Source organism: Conger conger, chromosome 13, assembly GCF_963514075.1.
Source record: "Conger conger chromosome 13, fConCon1.1, whole genome shotgun sequence".
NCBI classification, from domain to species: Eukaryota; Metazoa; Chordata; class Actinopteri; order Anguilliformes; family Congridae; genus Conger; species Conger conger.
In genome coordinates, this window is record NC_083772.1 from 11,858,325 (window position 1) to 11,877,417 (window position 19,093).

At 45.8% G+C, this 19,093-nt stretch overlaps 1 protein-coding gene across 1 annotated transcript in view; it reads right to left on the bottom strand.

The window, feature by feature from the left end:
* Positions 1 to 18,205, bottom strand: part of nectin3a (nectin cell adhesion molecule 3a) — a 58,475-nt gene extending 40,270 nt beyond the window's left edge. Inside the window, exon 1 of the mRNA XM_061217327.1 lies at positions 18,074 to 18,205. Within this exon, the coding sequence (XP_061073311.1) occupies positions 18,074 to 18,167 (94 nt within the window). The 5' untranslated portion in view covers positions 18,168 to 18,205. The remainder of the gene's footprint in view (positions 1 to 18,073) is intronic.
* Positions 18,206 to 19,093: the final 888 nt, after the last annotated feature.

The following is a 19,093-nucleotide window of genomic DNA, read 5'->3' on the forward strand; positions in this document are numbered from 1 at the left end:
AAAAAAGAGAGAGAGGAAGAAAGTGAGGGGGAGCTGGCAGAGTCCCACTCAGGACATGGTGGTCTGAAATCCCATTAGACCCGTGGCTGCTGTGTATTTCATAAGAGCGATAAAAGCGACAAAAGCGACAGGGTCACTCCACAAGCCAAATCAATTACGCCCTGCTGCAGGACACGGGGCTTTCGGGGCTTTGGGCCGCCCAGCGCTGAGCTCCGGCGTGTGACACAATCAGCGGGTCTGCTGAGCGGGCTTCAGACCAGGGCACATTCCACACTGCAGTCCGTCTCATACGGTCTACATCTGCGAGCTGCGAGCTGCGAAAACCATTAGGAAAGGCATTAGAACAACAAAACTCCACATGTGTTTGGAAACAACCTCCAATCCTGCCTGGTGAGTAAGATAATGGCCCGCAGAGAGCGAGGGGCGTTACCGCCCCGAATCACAACTCTACTCCAGAGTGAGGCACTTAGCACACTGAGGAAACGCGAGGCCCTTCCTGCTGCCGTGTTCCCTCCAAACAGAAGTCCCTCATTAAAAACCTCCAGGCCCACAAACAACTACAGAGGGAGGGGAAGCTGCAAACAAACCAGCCCTTCATCAGGGGCCTGAGGAGACAGAACCCGGGGGGGGCTCGCCCGGCCCCCCACCACTTCATCCGCCTCACATGTCTCCACTTCAGTACCTGAGAGTGTGGGGAACGGGGACCTGAGAGTGTGTGTGGGGAACAGACCTGAGAGTGAGTGTGGGGAACAGACCTGAGAGTGAGTGTGGGGAACAGAGACCTGGAGTGAGTGTGGGGAACAGAGACCTGGAGTGAGTGTGGGGAACAGACCTGAGAGTGAGTGTGGGGAACAGACCTGAGAGTGAGTGTGGGGAACAGACCTGAGAGTGTGCGGAACAGAGACAGACACAAACAAAATGCACCGTCAGGAGAGAAAACGGCCTCGCCTGCCAACCGCCACAGAGGGGGGAGCGGTTCCCAATTTAAAACAACCGTTTTAGAATTTAAAAGGTGCCAAGCTTTATTTTGGGACAACTGCAAGCATTCCAGTATTCCAGAAAATCTGATGACATATTCAAACAGAAATCTAATCTTATTGCAACTACAGTTTCACTGTAGGTTTGGTGACACCTGCAGCAAAAGTATCATCAATATGCACCAGGTGAATTATCAATATGTTGCAATATTGCAAACATTGTGAGGATGTTTCATTTTCAGATGTTTTAACATACTGTACAGATGTTACTTAGCCAAAATGGCTAAGACTGCAGCAAACACTGTCTTTTAGAAATGTTTCTATTTCAAATTTAAACAACATTGTATGTTCAGCTGCCATTTTGTGTTTCTGACCATTTAAAGGCGTGGAATCTTTCTTTTTGTTTGAAAAATGAGATTGAATGTTTGGGGGGGGGAGCCCAACTTTCAAACAAATTATGTGATAATGTTTTGATTTGATTTTGAGGCATAAACTAGCAAACCACACTCCACAGAGATACCCATTCAATTAGCATAAGAATGGTGTTTTAATGAAGCAGATTTTTCCCCTTTCCGTTTCTTATTTAATGCAGTTCCACAGACACAAGACTGTTAATGAACTTCACTCTGTATAAAAGGCAGAGCAGTGCCTTTTTAATTTCTGCAGACAGAGGGAAAGTGAGCCCCCATAATGAGCCAGAAATCAGAGTGTGACCCACAGGGCTTCCACTGAGAGAGGAGAGCAAGGTAACACGGGAGCTACCTGGAGCAGTCAGGTGAATGAATCTTTGTTATGTTATACCTATACAAATTCGTTCAGTATGCACACACACGCGCACAAAAATGCACATGCGCGCGAACACACACACACACACACACACACACACACACACACACACACAAGCAGCACAGAACATTCAATTACACACACTCCACTAATTATGCATTTCTACCACGGCAGAAATTCTTCCAAAACTCCACCAAGCGACGTGGTCTATAATGTGGTCTATAGGAAACAGAATCAACTCGGCCATTGGCTACACTGCAGGACAATGTTTACTCAATACTCTCAAAACTTAACTGGCTTGTTCTCTGTGTTGTCGGAAAATCACATTCACAGTCGCAGTTTTTCAAGAGCAGGGAAAATCCTCGCAAGTTTCTAGTTTCCCGCTGCAGCTGGTCATCAAATGGAGAGGCTGAATTAGTCGTTATCCTCTGGCATCCAAAGGACTGCCAACATGGAAACGGGAATAAGATGTGCTCCAACGCACTCTTCTTCAGCAGAAGTCTTGTTTTCGCTGATATTTTTTTTCTTTCTAAAAGGGGCCCAAGCCGTGCTGTTTATATTCCAAGCATCAAAAAATAGCCCCTTCGTTCTATCAGCGCTGCAACCCACAGATTCACCTCCTCTGACCTTCAATCTGAAACCCGTCAAGAGAAAATAAGTAAACACAGGCCCGGGTGGCAGCTCAGGCCGCTGAACTAACTGACTGTTTAAACACACGCCCTGAAGCAGTCTTTGATATTTCAGTTTGGGAGTGAAATGAGTTGGTGTTGAGGCTGGCCAGGGCAGGCGGCAGGTCTTAAACACTTGGCGGGGTTTCTGCGCACTCTATCATTGACCCTGCTTCTGAGATTTAGTCTTGTGGCCGACAATACGGAGTCCTGCACTTTTATTTGAGGGTGTTCTTACTTACCTCATTTTTTCATTGCAGCTACATATTTAATCAAATTCAGTAGAAAAAAAGAACTGACCACAAAGTCTTGAAGTTGTCTTTACACATATTTATACTCTGCAGACAAAAAAAAGCAGACAAAAAAAAAGCATCTTCAAAACAAAGGGAGGGGAAAAAAGAGAGGGCCTGAGAGAAAAAGAAAAGAAAAACAGCAGAAACCCTGTCCAGGACGGAGAGCTGGAAAGTGTCTCCTGAACGCTTGGGGGTCCAGTCGGCAGGGCCAGTTCTCACAGGAGACAATAGGGGGGTTTCCCTTGGCTGTTTATGCCTCAAGCAAATGCCACTTTGTATTTACTGGACTGACTGATTGTCCACTTAAACTGGACTCCCCAGGAAAGAAAACAAAAAAGGAGGTGTTTGGGACTCTGGGATAGCAGGCTGTCCGAAGATGGGACGTCCCTCTGTCCCCCCCCACCCAGGGTCGCTCTGGCCTCCGATTCTCCATCCAAAAAACCACTCCCTGGCATGACTGACTGAATGAAAACCAGGCAAGGGGATAAAATGGCAGGATTCAGGCACCATGGGACCAGTTGTGAACATACTATAAAGCAGGCTTGTAATAATTTAAAGAGAATCATAATTTTTCTGTGAAAAGGTATCACACTTGGTTGCCTCTTGTACTGAAACAGCTACTTGAAAATAAAAAATAAAAAAAAAGTAAAAAGCTTTGTTTTGCGCAAAAAAACCCCGTTGTTGCGACATGTTAACCGGATATGTTAACATCAATAAATGTGGATATCTGTCTGAAATATGGAGTAAAGCTCGTATTTACAGAGGGAAATCAATACAGCTCCACGGAGAGGGAAAGCGCTTTGTAACAGGAGGAGGAAAACCTTCCGGATCATTCCGGCGCGCTCCCTCCCGCGGGAAAAGAAGAGGAGTGACACGCCATCGCGCCCCACACCGCGGCGGATCGCCGGTCTCCTGATCCCGCGCCCGTCCGTCAGGCGCTGGCGGGAAACGATGAGAAAGCCCGACAGAACCGCACCCAAACCTACACGTGCTGTCAGTCTCACAATGTCAACCTCTCAGCAACTGTTCCCTCACTCCCAAACCATTCGTTTCTCAGAGTCAGGGAGGGAGAGAGAGAGAGAGAGAGAGACAAAGAAACGGAGAGAGACAGAGAGTGTCGTTTGAGTCAGCCTAAAAGCAGATGAGCGTTGACAGCAAGCCTTGAGGGTGTGGGCTTCCCTCTTTCACTTGACAAGAACGGACACTCATTCAGCAAAAAACAAAGAAATAGAAAAGATGAAATTGAGTTTGTTCTGCTTTCTGAATTGTTTTTAACAAGAAACATGACCCAGTGGCTCCCAAACGTCCATGGTCAGGAGCCAGGGGGGGTTGAAGATCATTACAATATCCATGTTGCAAACATATGTTGGCTTACATTTCTCCCACAGATGTTGACATTAATAAAACTGAACACTAGATGGGCTACATTTTTCCACACAGACATATTTTTATAAAATGTAAGTCAATAATTCTACATGGTTTAATTGGTTTAGGTTATGACAAGGGGAGGGACCTGGTAAAAGACTACTTGCCAGCAGATGCAACCGGAAAATGACAACTTTCTGTAATGACAACTACAAAGCAAAAGCAATACACAGTACAAAAGAAAATAAATGAAGCCCCTTATGTCACTCTGTGCATCAGCGCAGAATAAAAGGAAGCTCATACTGCATTTCATTACACTTAGATAAGATAGATAACATACTTTTACTGAACCCCATGGGGTAATTAGTCTCTGCATTTGACCCATCCTCGTTACTTATGAGCAGTGGGCAGCCACCATGCAGCACCCAGGCACCAGCTCCAGTTCTGAGGCCAGTGCCTTGGTCAAGGGCAGTGGCAGAACCCGGAGGAAGCCCACGTGAACACGGGGAGAAACTCCACGCAGAGGACCTGGCCAGCCAGGATTCGAACCCAGAACCTCCTTCTTGCGAGGAAGCAGCGATAACCACTACGCCGTGCCACCCGACTTACACAGCTTTCACACTTTACATTAAATCCCTTCAGATGGGGAACGGAGGGCACAACCTCCGAGGTGCAATCCCAGTTCTTCACCCGTGATGCTACGCTGCCAGCCTGCCGCCGTGTGTTTACACAGCTCGTCCCCTCCACTGGCCCGCCGGCCTGCCGAGGAGGGATTATTAACAGCCATCGCTAAGCGCTGCAATTCCTCCGTTTGATCGGCAAACCGTGAGAGCGGCCAAGCGCCACAGCGAAAGCAGAGGAGGAGAGGAAATCCAGGAGCTTCCTGCGTGTTTGTTTGCTCGGCCGCGGTCTGCTTTCCTTGGCGTCCTTTCTGCGATGTGCGGCAGGATGGGCCGGGAGAGGCGATGCAGGAGGAAAAACTTTACAGGCGGACAGCCGGGAGAGGCGATGCAGGAGGAAAAACTTTACAGGCCCACAGCCGGGAGAGGCGATGCAGGAGGAAAAACTTTACAGGCCGAACAGCCAGGAGAGGCGATGCAGGAGGAAAAACTTTACAGGCCCACAGCCGGGAGAGGCGATGCAGGAGGAAAAACTTTACAGGCCAAATAGCCGGGAGAGGCGATGCAGGAGGAAAAACTTTACAGGCCGAACAGCCGGGAGAGGCGATGCAGGAGGAAAAACTTTACAGGCCGAACAGCCGGGAGGGGCGATGCAGGAGGAAAAACTTTACAGGCCCACAGCTGAAATATTACGTACTTCAGATTCCTCATCGGCGTGGAGTTCACACCACTTCTCTGTACATGAAACTTAAAAGCTGAAGCACAGAAACAAAGGGGTGGAGACGGAACCCCACAACGCTCTACAGTGGCTCCCCACAAACCACCCCGCCCCAGATGAGCTGGAGCCCCTGTCATCATCTCTCCGGCAAGAGACAAGAGACACTTCTGGACCACAAGAAAAAGGTGGCAAGCGAAACACGAAAGTGAGGTCCACACTCCACCCTCCTGCTCCACCCAAACTCAGACACGCCCCCCGCCACTTCACACACACCCCCAAACTCAGACACGCCCCCCACCACTTCACACACACACCCAAACTCAGACACACCCCCCGCCACTTCACACACACACCCAAACTCAGACACGCCCCCCACCACTTCACACACACCCCCAAACTCAGACACGCCGCCCACCACTCCACACACACACACCCAAACTCAGACATGCTCACCCACCCCCCTCTCCCACGACCCCCCAGGGTGGACAGCACACCAGCCATGGGAGGGAACTCATAATGCCTTCCAGTGACTCATTTATTCTGCACTGCCACACATACACAGCACCATCCACATTTAGTACTTCACATTAGTCGTTTAGCTGACCCCTTTGTCCAATGCAACTTACAGTTGATTTGACTAAGCAGGGGCCCCTGGAGCAATGTGGGATTAAGGGCCTACAGCTGCATGGATCTTATTGTAGTTACACTGGGGATTCAACCGCCAACCTTCTAGGACCCAGTCAAGCAACTTATCCACGAGGCTATAGGCTGCCCCAATTATATTGTATTTTTATGAAAAAAGACATTAGATTCCTTACATATAGATAAGCTCTGCTGATGTTTACAAAATATGCCTGCTTATAGCGCTGTTTTATACACTCGATAATGTGCATAGATAGTACTTTCCGATGGTAAAACATCTTCTATACATTAAAGGGTAATGATTGTAATGAATTTAATTGAAACAAGCCTAGAAATAGCCCAAAACTATATCTTAGCTCATGCATGAAATCCTACACCATGACTACTAGCTCTGATCTTGTTGCCAAAAGCAAATCTAGAGTGAGGCCATGCATGAGCTGGGTAGGCTAGTTCAGGATAACAGGGGAGGTAACCCCAGGTGACCACAAGCCTCCCAAGACCAGCAGAACAGAGAGAAACAGAAAAAGGCTCCGCTCAGCCAGTTAGAAGAGCCCACTTCTAAAGGAACGAATCCATGACTAGTAAAGCTTGAGTTATTTTTCCTGACAGACATATGGCAGAAATGACTGGCTCTAACTGCAGCACATGTGGAGCTCAGGCTAAATGGGAATTCATAGAGAGGTACCAAGTATAAAAATACTCGCCTGGTGACAGACATTAAAGTGTGCAAAAATATCTCTGTAAAATAGGAACGTTATTCCACCCAGGGTTACCCAAAGCCGGCCCAAACTCCCCTGGCCCCCAAAAGAACCAGCCAGTCGCCGTGGATGCCTGAATGCCAGCAATGCAAAACCACCAAACAAACAAGACACGCCTTCGGCAGCAGTTAATTACGGCACCACTGCTCTCCATATGGAGAAAAAAGGTAAGAGTTAAAAAGAGGGAGGGAGGGAGGGGCGAGCAGAGAAAAAGAGAGAGGGAGCAAAGAGAAGGGGGGTAGAGAGAGAGGGGTAGACGGAGAAAGAGCAGGAGAAAAAAGGGTAGAGAAGGAGAGAGAAAGAGAAGGGAGAGAGAATGAAGGGGGATAGGGGGCAGAGGGGAGAGGTGACCTAAGCCCGGCAAGCTTCCGATTCAAATCTTCCTTGAAAGGAAGAGAGAGAGAAAAAAAAGAAGAAAAAAAGAAAAGGCGGTGGCGGTGCTGTGACACAGGACTTTAATCTGGGTTAGAGCCGTGTCCGGCTGGGTTAGAGCCGTGTCCGGCTGGGTTAGAGCCGTGTCCGGCTGGGTTAGAGTCGTACTCAGCTGGGTTAGAGCCGTGTCGGGCTGGGTTAGAGCCCTGTATGCCTGGGTTAGAGCCGTGTTTGGCGGGCGGGGGAGCGTGCCAGGCCTGGGGCCTGGGGCCTGGGGCCTGGGGCCTGGGGCCTGGGGCCTGGGGCCTGGGGCCTGGGGCCTGGGGCCTGGGGCCTGGCCCCCCCCCCCCCCCCCCCCCCCCCGAGTGGCTTACAAAGTGCTTCTGCAGCCACAGCTGGCTCTACATCTCTCTCCCTGCCCCTTCACCTCCCATGCAGCTCCGCAGCACTCATCTGCTGATGGGGTTTCTGCAAAAACACGGTTCCCGTCCAACTGGGACTCTCTCAGTCTGCAGCCTCTTAAGGGAGATTAAGTTTGAGTCGAGAGTTCAGATAGATAGATGATCCAGCTGCAAATCACAGTCTCGCATCCCGTTGTCTTTCTTTAACCTCTCTCCCACACCACCCCCACATTTCATCCTCTTAGTATCCTTCTCTTGTCTTACATTCTTATGGGTAGGCAAAAAGATAAATTAGCCTGGCCCCCAATCTGCTGCACATGAATTTAATGTCAATTCAAGAGCACAAAAACACGACTTAAATACAAATGCTGACATAGCCTACACTGTGTTGGGCTATATCCCAGGAGTCTTGTAATGAAATAAATCAGAAATTTACAGAATTGGAAGGAGAGAATCTGATGCTTTTCAGAAATTTCAGAAACTTATTTATTTTCTATTCATCATGGAAGAGGACGCACACTGGAGGCCTGTTTCACTCCTTAACTTTCATCAGACTTGTTATATGTGCGGCACACGTATTTGCCATTTGCTATTTTTATCTTAAGCCTGTAATTTTGAGGGCTCCATTACTACTTTATTTATTTATATTTCAAATTACGACGCCTTCCATTTTTTTCTTCTTCTCGAGAGCTGAAACCCTAAAATTGCCCTGTTTAATTACAGACCTCACAGCCTCTAACTGTCGACTACTTTCCTCCTGCTCCATCGACATCCTCGTACACAGAGGCAACGCTAAAAATGACACGTCTGGGGCTAAAAATTAAATACAATCCCCCCAAAGCCCACCAACCCCCCCCCTGCCCGCCCCGCCCCACTCCCATCAATTACCCCCCAGTCTTCACAGGCAGATAAGAGTGTGTGCTCCAGTGTGCAGTGGTGCACTCTCGCACGCAACAGACACGCACATTCTGAGAGTTTTACAGCGGCTTACCCTTATCTCACGGGCCCGTGCAGTTTCAGGAGCCTGTAAAATTCTGACGAGGCACAGCACTCAGGGCGAGAGGGAGGCGGACGGAGATTCCTCCTTAAGGTCATTAAAACTCCCTCCTCGTTTCTTTTGAGGACGCCGGGCTGTCGTGCGTACATTGTGCAGACACGGCAGGGGCCAACACGGCCGCGCACAAGTGAAACATGCCGGACGGCGTGCTGCAGACACCGACGGCTCATCAACGCATGACTACATAGTGCAGTATTCCCCTAATCTACCTATTGCGTATTCAGCACGACCTGTGTCTTATTCTTTATTTCAAAATCCTTTTTGATGTGCAAAATATATAGAAACCGGAGCGTAAAGCCCAGCTATGACTTGTTAAACAGAAGAGATTGGCAAGATATATAATGTTTATCACAAATTTAACAGGTCAAGTGTCCCCAATAGCCCCACACACCGTCTGACTATAGACCTTAGACCAGTGGTTCTTAACCTTATTGGAGGAACTGAACCCTGCAAGCTTCATCAGTGCATTCACCGAACCCTTCGTAATTGGAAAAATAAAATATTATTTCTTCAAAAATTATAGTATATATTTTATTAGTGCACAATGGCTATACTGTGTGTGTCTTGACCCCTGCCAAACCCCTGAGACTGTCTCAACGACCCCCTGGGGTTCGATCGAACCCAGGTTAAGAACCACTGCCTTAGATGGTACACTGTCACAGGACAATACTGTCATTAGAATACATATGGATCAAGAGAAGAAACGTTTTCAGCGATGAGGAAAAACCTAGTTCACACAGGGCCGCAGAGACACAAAAGTAATAAACGAAAGCCTAACACAACCCTGTATCGCATGGATTGCGGCAGTTATCTGTACGATAAACAGATTTCTTTCGCATTACGCATTTCGTCACACGCTGACGGAGTGTGACACTGATTTGGCACGGCGATGAAGTGAACACTGAGCCAAGAACGTGCACAATGACGGAGGAGTTGAAGGACAAACATTCAAACACTTTGTAGTTACCAGCTGCCATTATCTGTTTAGCAGATACAGAAATAGAGTTGACATGCAGGAGGGCATGGCTGTGATGATTGACACGTATTTCACGGAAAGTCAAACTGATAAGGACTGGAATGAGGAAACGGATAAGGATAAGGTCACGTTATTTTATCACTGCATGTGTTCTGAGAATGGCTAAAATATTCCATAAAAAAATATCACAAAAGCAAAATACGATAAGAAGTCAGGGGAATGTTTTTTCCCCGTGGGAATGAATAGTATGGAAATTAACTATCCGAATGGCCAAGGGCTGCCAATTAATAAAGCGATAATGTACGGCAAATATTAGGCAAAAATGACCAAATCAAATGGGACCAAAATTTAACGAGATTAAGACAACAAGCCATACTGAGAATATGATTTAGTCTGGTGCGTAGCATCATGGAAAATGTTCAGTTTTACATTGCTTGACATGTAGCTACTTTATGAAGTGCACTATTCAGCATTCTGAACCGTGCTCTGTAAGATTAGAACTCAATCATCCTCTTGTAGTCAATTATGCAAACCACCTTGACTTCTTACCATGCTTTTCAATATTGTATAAATAAATACAAAATTTAAAAAATCTACTTTCTTTCATGGACAGCAGTACATGGTCATTACACAAACCCATGTACTGCCATTTGACCTAGATAGCGCATGGTGACAAAGTCATATTTCATTCAGTGTTCGGCAATATGAGAGATATTGGTTAAAAGGCCTTTCAATAGAGGCTGACTTGCTGCATTTGAGTAGGCTCTATTGCTGATTTCAGTGAAAACAGGAAGAGGAGGTTGGGTCATAGACTTAGAGGACGTGTTTCAGAACATTTAATTGCGCACGCAAACACATAGCCTAATGTTTTTAAAAAGACCAGATTTCAATCTGTTGACCACAAGTCTCCTTTGAAAATAGGCAGCAGGTTTCAAGGAAACATGCCGGGGTCACAAAAGTGGTCGATTTCACAAAGATTGACCCAGAGAGTCATTAGCATAAGCGAGACTTCATTGATCTACTGGCAGCTGTAGCGTCCGCAGAGTCACAGGTTTTGCCCTCTATTGCTACGCATTTGAATTGGGGAAAACCCCTGCCTCTCCTTGCCCCCGCCCAGCTCCAGTGCCCCCGGTTGGGGCGCGTGGGTGTTGGTTTGGGGCCTCTCCAGAGCGGGAGAGGGACGCTCAGGTCAATACCTCCAGACTGTGTGGCTGCACACACTTTCCTCTCTCAGTCACTCAAGTATGTCTCCATTTCCCCTGCCTCCACACACCCAGTCCTGAGAGCCTACACCACTCCCTCTCTCTCGCATACACTCCCTCCCCGCACTCTCCCTCCCTCCCTCCGCTTGTCTTCCTTTTTAACCCGTCTCTCCTGCCCCCACCTCCTTTCCCTCGGTTCTGTATGCACCTTCTCACGCTGCTTTGTACCCCCCATCCCCTCTCTCCATTCTCTCAACCTTGTATCCCCGAGTGAGCAACAGCCCGGATTGGACAGAGAGGGGAATTGGACCGGCAGAGAGACTTACGCAAGGTTTAACCCGATCCATTCACTGCTAAACCCTCTCTCTTATCTCATCGTTCAACAGCCCATTTTCACAGCCCATGGATTAATATGCAAGTTACCCACAGGTAAGTCCCACAATAAAATCTAGGCCTAATTCCAGGTTGACGCGCCATTTAAATACCTAATCCAATAAAGGCTTAAGTGAAAATAAAATTGTTATACTTTGGTGATTATGTACAATATTACACACACCTACCATTAAGTAGTTTCTCAGGGAATCTCACAATCCGCCGTGTCTCCAGTGCGCACCACGGAAGGCATGCGAGATGCTGAGTCATGGAGTTTTTCTTTGGCAGAAGCAGCTACCTAACTAACTGTATGGCTACCGGACTGTTTTTAAATGACAAGGCACAGTACGGTGGGAGGGAACGGCAACACAAACCTGACAGTGTGCGCTTATACTCACAGGCAGAAAGACAAGTCAAACTAAAAATGGGACATGTTTGTGAAAGCAAAAAAAAGTTATATTGGGGTGGGGGGTATCGTGTGCTGTCGTTCTAATGAGCTGTGTAGCCAAGCTAAACCTGTTTAAATGCAAATCTTGTGTCACCTCTGAAAGCAAACTGTGCTTCCAGAGTAATTACTGAAATCTCAGTGCTCAGAACTGCAGGCTCAAGCAGACGCCAGTTAAAAGTAGAATATGTGGCATGGGAGAGGGGCAGCCCAACCTTAGATTTGCTTCTGTACTTTTGAGATGGGTGCTATACACCCTGCCCCGCCCCACCTCACCCCCTGAGATTAATACAGTAATAGGCAGCGGAGGCACAGCCCCAGACTGAAGTTAATTATGGCCGTCAAACTGTCAGTATTAATAAAGCATCACATGCTCGGATCACCTGACTGGGAGGGGGTGGTAAAGACCTATGCAAAGGTTATCATGGGACAACTTCAGTTCTGAAGGTGTCAGTGTTTTATTGTTTTTGTTTTTTTTCAAATGAATGTCCCTCTAACATGACAGCATTAACTTTTTTTATTTTACTGCGTAAACATTAAAGCTCTGAATGATGAATTCACCAGGTAAAAATGTGACTGGATGTCTCAAAATTGAAACTGAAATGTGTGCCATCTCTCAATCATTGAGTTATCGTTCACCGGGAAGAACAAACACAAGCACAACTGTCACAACAAAGACATAATCCCTCATTTATAGCATGAGAAATCGGTGCCTTGTTAACAACAATAATGTCAACGAAACAATCACTTTGCAAAATGGCAATGAAAATATTTTCAAACTCACGCTGAGTTACCAATCCCCTCCCTTGTTTCCTTATGCCGTGACAATATTTCTTTTAGAAACATGATGAGCCTACAGTATCCACGCTACCCAGTGTGAACAGAAGATCTGTGTAAGGAACAGCGATTACACAGCAAAGCCAAACACCGCCTTATGGGTCACTCTTCATGCTACAAGCAGCCTGCCAGTCAGAAGTTTGCATATTCACAATCAGGCATTCAAAATGAATTGATATCTCCACATTCATTTCCACATTCAACTGGGTTCAGTCACAATCGCAAGAAAAGACCCCTGGCCTCAGTCGCTGAGCCACTGTGGCCCTGACAGAATAGCCATCAATATGTGATCATTTTTTCTGGGTAGCAGAACAAGAGCTGTTTAGCCTGTTATTTTAGTATTACTTGAAAAACTTCAGTCATAGGCTATCACCAAGCTTCAAACTAGTCAGAATGCAACCCCGACAGGAAGCAATTAGCCAACGCAACGCTGGCCAATGGCTGTATCCTCAGAACCTGTCAGTCTGCTCACCCCCTGCCATTATGAATGTGGTTACATGGTAATGTTCTGGGAAGCTGACTGTGGGCGGGTAAAACACCCAGGGCCACCATAAATCTCCTCTGATGAGACTTCCCATAAAGGCTCCTGAAACATGGAGTCAGAGCTGCACTCTGTTTCCCCAAAGCCCTGAAAGTGTGCTAAAGCCATGAAGAGGCATCATTATACCCGGTATGCGTTTTTAAAGCAGCCATTTCAGTGGGAAAGAGTCAAAGTTTAAAACGACAAGCAACGAAAAGCTCGGCATTGCAGCGGGATTCAGGTGGCATTGTGTGCGTGTGCGTGTGTGTGTGTGTGTGGTGGGGGGACAGGGGGATGGGGACGAGTACGGGGTGTTTTTGGAGACAAGGCCCCTTTTGTCTCCCCTCTTGGACAGGGTGGAATTTAGGCACCTTGCCGAATGGTTCCCCATTAATCCTCTTAGTTTGTTTCTTTTCTTTTTATGCAAGCAGGCTGACCACTTAATCCAAACCATGATCAGCCACGGTGATGGGAGACGGCACACTGTTATTTTACAGGGGTGCGTTTCTGCATGTGGGTGTGTGTTTGTGAGAACAGTTCACTATTGCCAATGCAAATTAAGTTTGTAGTGCAAAACAAATAAGAACATGGCTCATTAGAGCAGACATGGTTCCTTGGTTAACATGATGCTACCATCTTAATGAGGCAGCAATCAAGACTATTTAAAGCAGTTTGCACAGCTGGATTCGCGCTTTATATTTTTGAGAGAAACTCACACACATTTTATAGGCCTAGATATTAATCATACTGGTATTACTGTTATCAGGTGGCTCACTAGCAAAGCTATTCGGCTGTGTATTATAGATAAACCAGAAACTCTTACATGTGTTGCAGTTTATCCGACACAAAAGGTGCATGTAGGATTGGTTCATGTTTCTTACTCCCTTGTTCTCAGGGCACCCCTGTTGGCACTGTCAGTCATCGCAGGTGGCTAATGACAAAGCCAGGACTACCGCACGGGTAGAGGGGGATGCTGGGGCAGGAGGGTGCCCCTGCCCCTGCTCCTGCCCCCAAGCGTCACAAGGTCATGCGTGGAGGGTGTAAGGTTACACCAGGTTGAAGCAGGCCAGGCAGAAATATATGGCATATTATAGCAGAACTGAAGGAAAGGGGGGGGGGGGGGGGTGGGGGGGGGGGGGACTGCTTCTCCAAACCAACAGCACCACTACAGTGAATGTCCTGATGCACCACCCCCCAGGAGACACTGCCAGAAGCCCCTACAGTATGCAGGAGGGCACCCGTTTATCACGTTACTGTACCTGCCCATGCATTATGAGACCACCATGGATAAACCTGCTCTACATCACATCATTACTGGAAGCACAACCGCTCGAAAAACCGCTCTTCCCATTAACGCCAATGCCAAGGAAACTGTGGCAGGGGAACGCTTCCAGTTTTAACAGCAAAAGAAATTGAATAACCCAGTCAGTGGAGCCGGACAGCAGATGAGTCTTAACAATACGCTCCATGTTCATTTAAATAAAGTTAGGAATAGCCGCAGAGAGCAGTTTGTTTTCTCTCAGGCTTCCAACATAATGCAGAGTCCCGGCGTGTGAACGTACAGAGACAAAGGAGATACTCACCCGGACAGAAAGAATCAATAGGACGCAAGGTCAACAGTGTCTAGAGTGGCTAAAGCACTCTTGGCTCCCGCTAATGTTCGGCGGGAGGGAACAGGAATGAGTATGGGGCCAAATAGACGGGTATGAGTCCAACAACCACATGCATATCCATTATGATGTTATTATTATTATTATGAGTGGTATCTGTATCATTACTTATTTAGTTGGTCAATTGTACTATCCGGAACAACTTACAAGGGCATGATGGAGGATGCATTAAAACCTATTGCCTGATATCCGCAGAAGCAAAAAGATAAACAAGAACATAGACACAGTATAAAGTATAATGTCATAAATAATAATAACATTGAAAAACAGCCCTGAAATGAGCCAGTGAAAGAACACAAAGCCAAACATTACAAACAGCCCTTCTCCTGGAACATCACATGTCACCACAGCATTTCCAACTTTATTTGTACACACTTTTTTGTTTCCAAAGCTCAAGGAAGATACAGATAAGGAAATGAAAACTACATATTAAATGTTTAATGACTAGGCTTTTGTTTGCATAGGCTATATCAAGACTCGCTATGTTGTGATAAATGCAGGAAATGGTCATAAACAAGTAAATAAGAAACATTAACAAAAAGAATGCAGCAACTCCTAGGCTATACAGCTCACAAGTGTAGTGCAACTTACCATAACATTTCCTATGATATTCAGATACGATGGCAACTTGCTAACTTGCTAGCACCCATATTAAACCCTATAAGGCGTTTGGCATAGTCTAGTAGCTAATTAGATCGATTGTGTCAGCCAATGTGAAACTAACTGGTACATACAAATACTTTGTCAATGTTTGTCAAAGATTGATAGAAACGTGTGTGAGTAGTTGGTTTGCATGCCAATTACAACTTTCAAGATTACATCAATTGCTTTGTGAGCAATTATGAGCCAGTCAAACAAGCTACATACTTTGAGGAACTTGCTTTCCTGCTCACGGACCATACTGTCAAAGCAACACGAAAGTGCTGAGAGAAACAGGCTCTATGACGGAAATGATAGGCTCACGTTACAGGAGTTACAAGTCCTTGATGGGGCATCAGTCAGAGAGGACTGTTCATGGTATGTTAACGTGACAGTATTTCCATCACCAAACAGCAAGAGAGTAGCAGAGTTTTGCACTGAATGCAGACTGTAGCTACCCGCTCTTAAAGAGTGATTCTCACCATCTCCAGTAAAAGGAAAAACAATCGGAGGGAAATATCCACGTGACAAGCAAATTGTGAATTTACTGTTGTATTATGTTTGGCAAAGCTTTTTCCATTTCCAATTTTCCATTTATATTAGCGAGTTGTTGCCAGGAGCAGGAAATAAACATGCAAACCACACCATGCACATGCTAAAATACAGAAAGAATATACCATGGAAATGATCCCATTTCAAGATAAGTTCCTCCAACCAAAGAAAGAGGACAGGGTAGCCAAGGCTCATTTTAACACTGGCAACAAGAAGCATTTTATCAGGAACAGGGATCATTCAAAAGTAAACCGGACATGGAAATGGATATGCATAAGTTGCCCAGTTTTAAAATTCATTATTATGTTAAATATTAATTACAGACTTTTACCTGTGTAGGCTATTTATTGTTTGTTTTGCCTGTTTTGATTGTTTCAGTTTGACACAATTATTCTCTCTAGGAGATTGCTACATTGTTTTTTTAAGACTTTAATTGTAACCAAGTCCCTGTGCAAGCCAGCAACAAGGGCATTCAAGGGCAAGGTTCCTGCAACCTTCAATTCATCAGCAGACCTGAACACTCCTCAGTCTGCAACCTCTGGCGATCTGGCACATTCTCTTCTCGATACTGAATGCATACTTCTCCTCATGGGGGAGCGGTGGAGGACCGCGGGACTGCAACCGTCAAAAGAGCGGGGACGTCGTGTTCATATGACTAGTACGCACCTGTTCAGACCTTGTCTCGGTTTCAAAATATTTTCTGTGTTCCTCGTGTAGAAGTGAGTAGATTAATCGCCATTAAACCTGACCTATAGCGTGATTATACTCCCACTGAACGGCACTATGCGTGCGTCCATATGAGTTAAAGTAAGGCTGCACTTACGGGTCACAGTTTGGTACTTTATGAACACCATGATGCAATGTTGCTTGCAATCTACATGTAAATTATTCCGTATGTAACCTGGTTGTTAGTAACATTACCTGGTAGGCATTCTGCGCTACTTTAACTGAATATTAATTCACTAGGTACAGACCAGACAGTTCAATGAATGATCTGGCTGATGATTATCTGTACTGTGCCAAACTACTTGTGCTTCCGTTGCACTTATTAGCTAATGTGCAATGTGTATAACTTACACTCATATGATCGTAACTTTATAAAAAAACAAAAGTCTGTTTACGACAAATAAAACACTAGCTGGCAATGATGTATTATCCTCCACACCATTATCAAGTGCTTTTGAGGGACAATACATGCCCAGCCAAGAACAGAAGAACACATTTGAGCAGCAACATCCAGGTTTTCAACTGTATTGCCTTTTTATTTCATTCACATCTTTTCTGGAAGAATGTTTCCATGGCATTGTGTGTGTTGCGGTGAGCACACTCGCCGGCTTGTTAAGCACGCTGTATTGTGCCTTGCAGGAACTTACGGACGTAACTTTGCTCGCTAGTTCACCAATGTAGCTCAGCCTACGTTTCAATAAGCATGAGTTTATTAAGTCCACTAAGGTTACCTGAACCAATAACACAACCTGCACAATTGTGCGATCCTGATGAAAGTTAATTTGTACTCCTATCGTTAAGCCCATCTAGTTACGCGTACCTGTCGATTGTACTCTTCTAGTAAAGGAAATATAATAACGTTGCTCCTGTATTCTATTTCGTCGGTTGCATGTCAGTTCTGCTGTTTATGTTTTATTTCAGCTCGCTAACGTTAACTCAGTGACAAGTTGAGTACACGCAAGAAGCCTCGCTACCATGCCAAACTGAAACCGTTAGCTGCGCAGTTCAAATGTAGGCTACCATATGGAAGCACATATAGCTAGCACATCTACCACAATCAAAGCACAAGGCTCGCTTAGCCAGCAAGGCTGGCAATCATTCGAATCAACTCAGCCATGCACAACCAAAGCAGTCCACATTCCCGGCTTGTAACGTTACAGTAGCAAGCGTTAGTCATCAAAGTAGCAACAACTAAAAAAAGGCAAATATATTTTTAGCAGGCGTGTGAATCTCGGACAAATGAGACAAACAACAATATCCCACCTCACTGGAAAAAAAAAACATGATACGGTACTTTTTAAACACGAAACATCCAATCAAGTTTGGAACTTCTTGCTTTGTCGTGACATTTAGCAGCGAATCTAGCTTCCCAGCTAGCCGAGCATCATGTCGCGCACACTCCATTCCATCGAACTTATTTTCTTTCTGATCATGCCAAAGTTTTGCCGAAAACACATTTACCAAGTAGGCAACTTACCGGATACACTGAAAAACAAAAGCAGAAACGTGGCTTTCATTCTCATGTGAAACGAAGTACTCCGGTGGCAATGGAAGGACATTCTAACGGCCATAATTTCCCTTCTCCAAAACTCGCTCGCTCTCTCCCTCTTTCTCCTTCTAAACTCCGGTGCTTCAGCAATTGCTCTCCATAGGGACTGAGCTGCGCCTGGAAGGTACCACCTCCTTTACTGAAATAGGGGGCACAGAGTTACTTAAAACTCTCGTAATTTAAAACAGGCATGTATTTATCCGTACGGATTATAGATTAAATGCACTTAAAGGTGTCATTGAGCATACAGAATCCAATAAAGATATACATTTTATGTCAATAGGAAGGATAGGTTAACCGGGGTCGGCCGGGTTCCCCCACTGTACAAAGATTTTCCCGCAAACACTGATCTCGAACCAGTATCCATCGTTTGCACAAAATTGGGAATGGTGCTTTGAGTTGGGAAATATAATCCTGGATCAGTTCGTGGGAACAGAAAGTACTTCGTGCGGGCCTCCTTAAATTTTTATTTCGAGTGATGAATGCATCCTTATGCATGTGTGACTACATCAACATATTAGTGATTTCCTAAAATGCGAGTGACTGTTACAATCTAACCAACATTTCAGTCAAGCAGCGCTGATGATATGAAGGAACGGAAGCAGAGAATAACAAATAATTGTACAATAAATAGTTCACAAAATACATAATAGGCCTATATTCACCAGAAAATGACACGTTTTTATTTGATATTTGATAGAAACGGAAAACAACACAACTGAAGTCTATGATTTCTAGAATAATGTATTATATTCTGTGATGTGTTTGGACGGTGGCCTACAAAATAAATAAGCTGGAAAGACGAGCTTGGAAAGCGACTTCTGCACATTTAACAAGACGGATTATTGGATGGTGGCACGGATGGTGCAGTGCGTAGCACTACCACCTCACAGCAAGGAGGTCCTGGGTTCGAATCCCAGTCGGCTGGGGCCTCTCTATGAGTTTGCA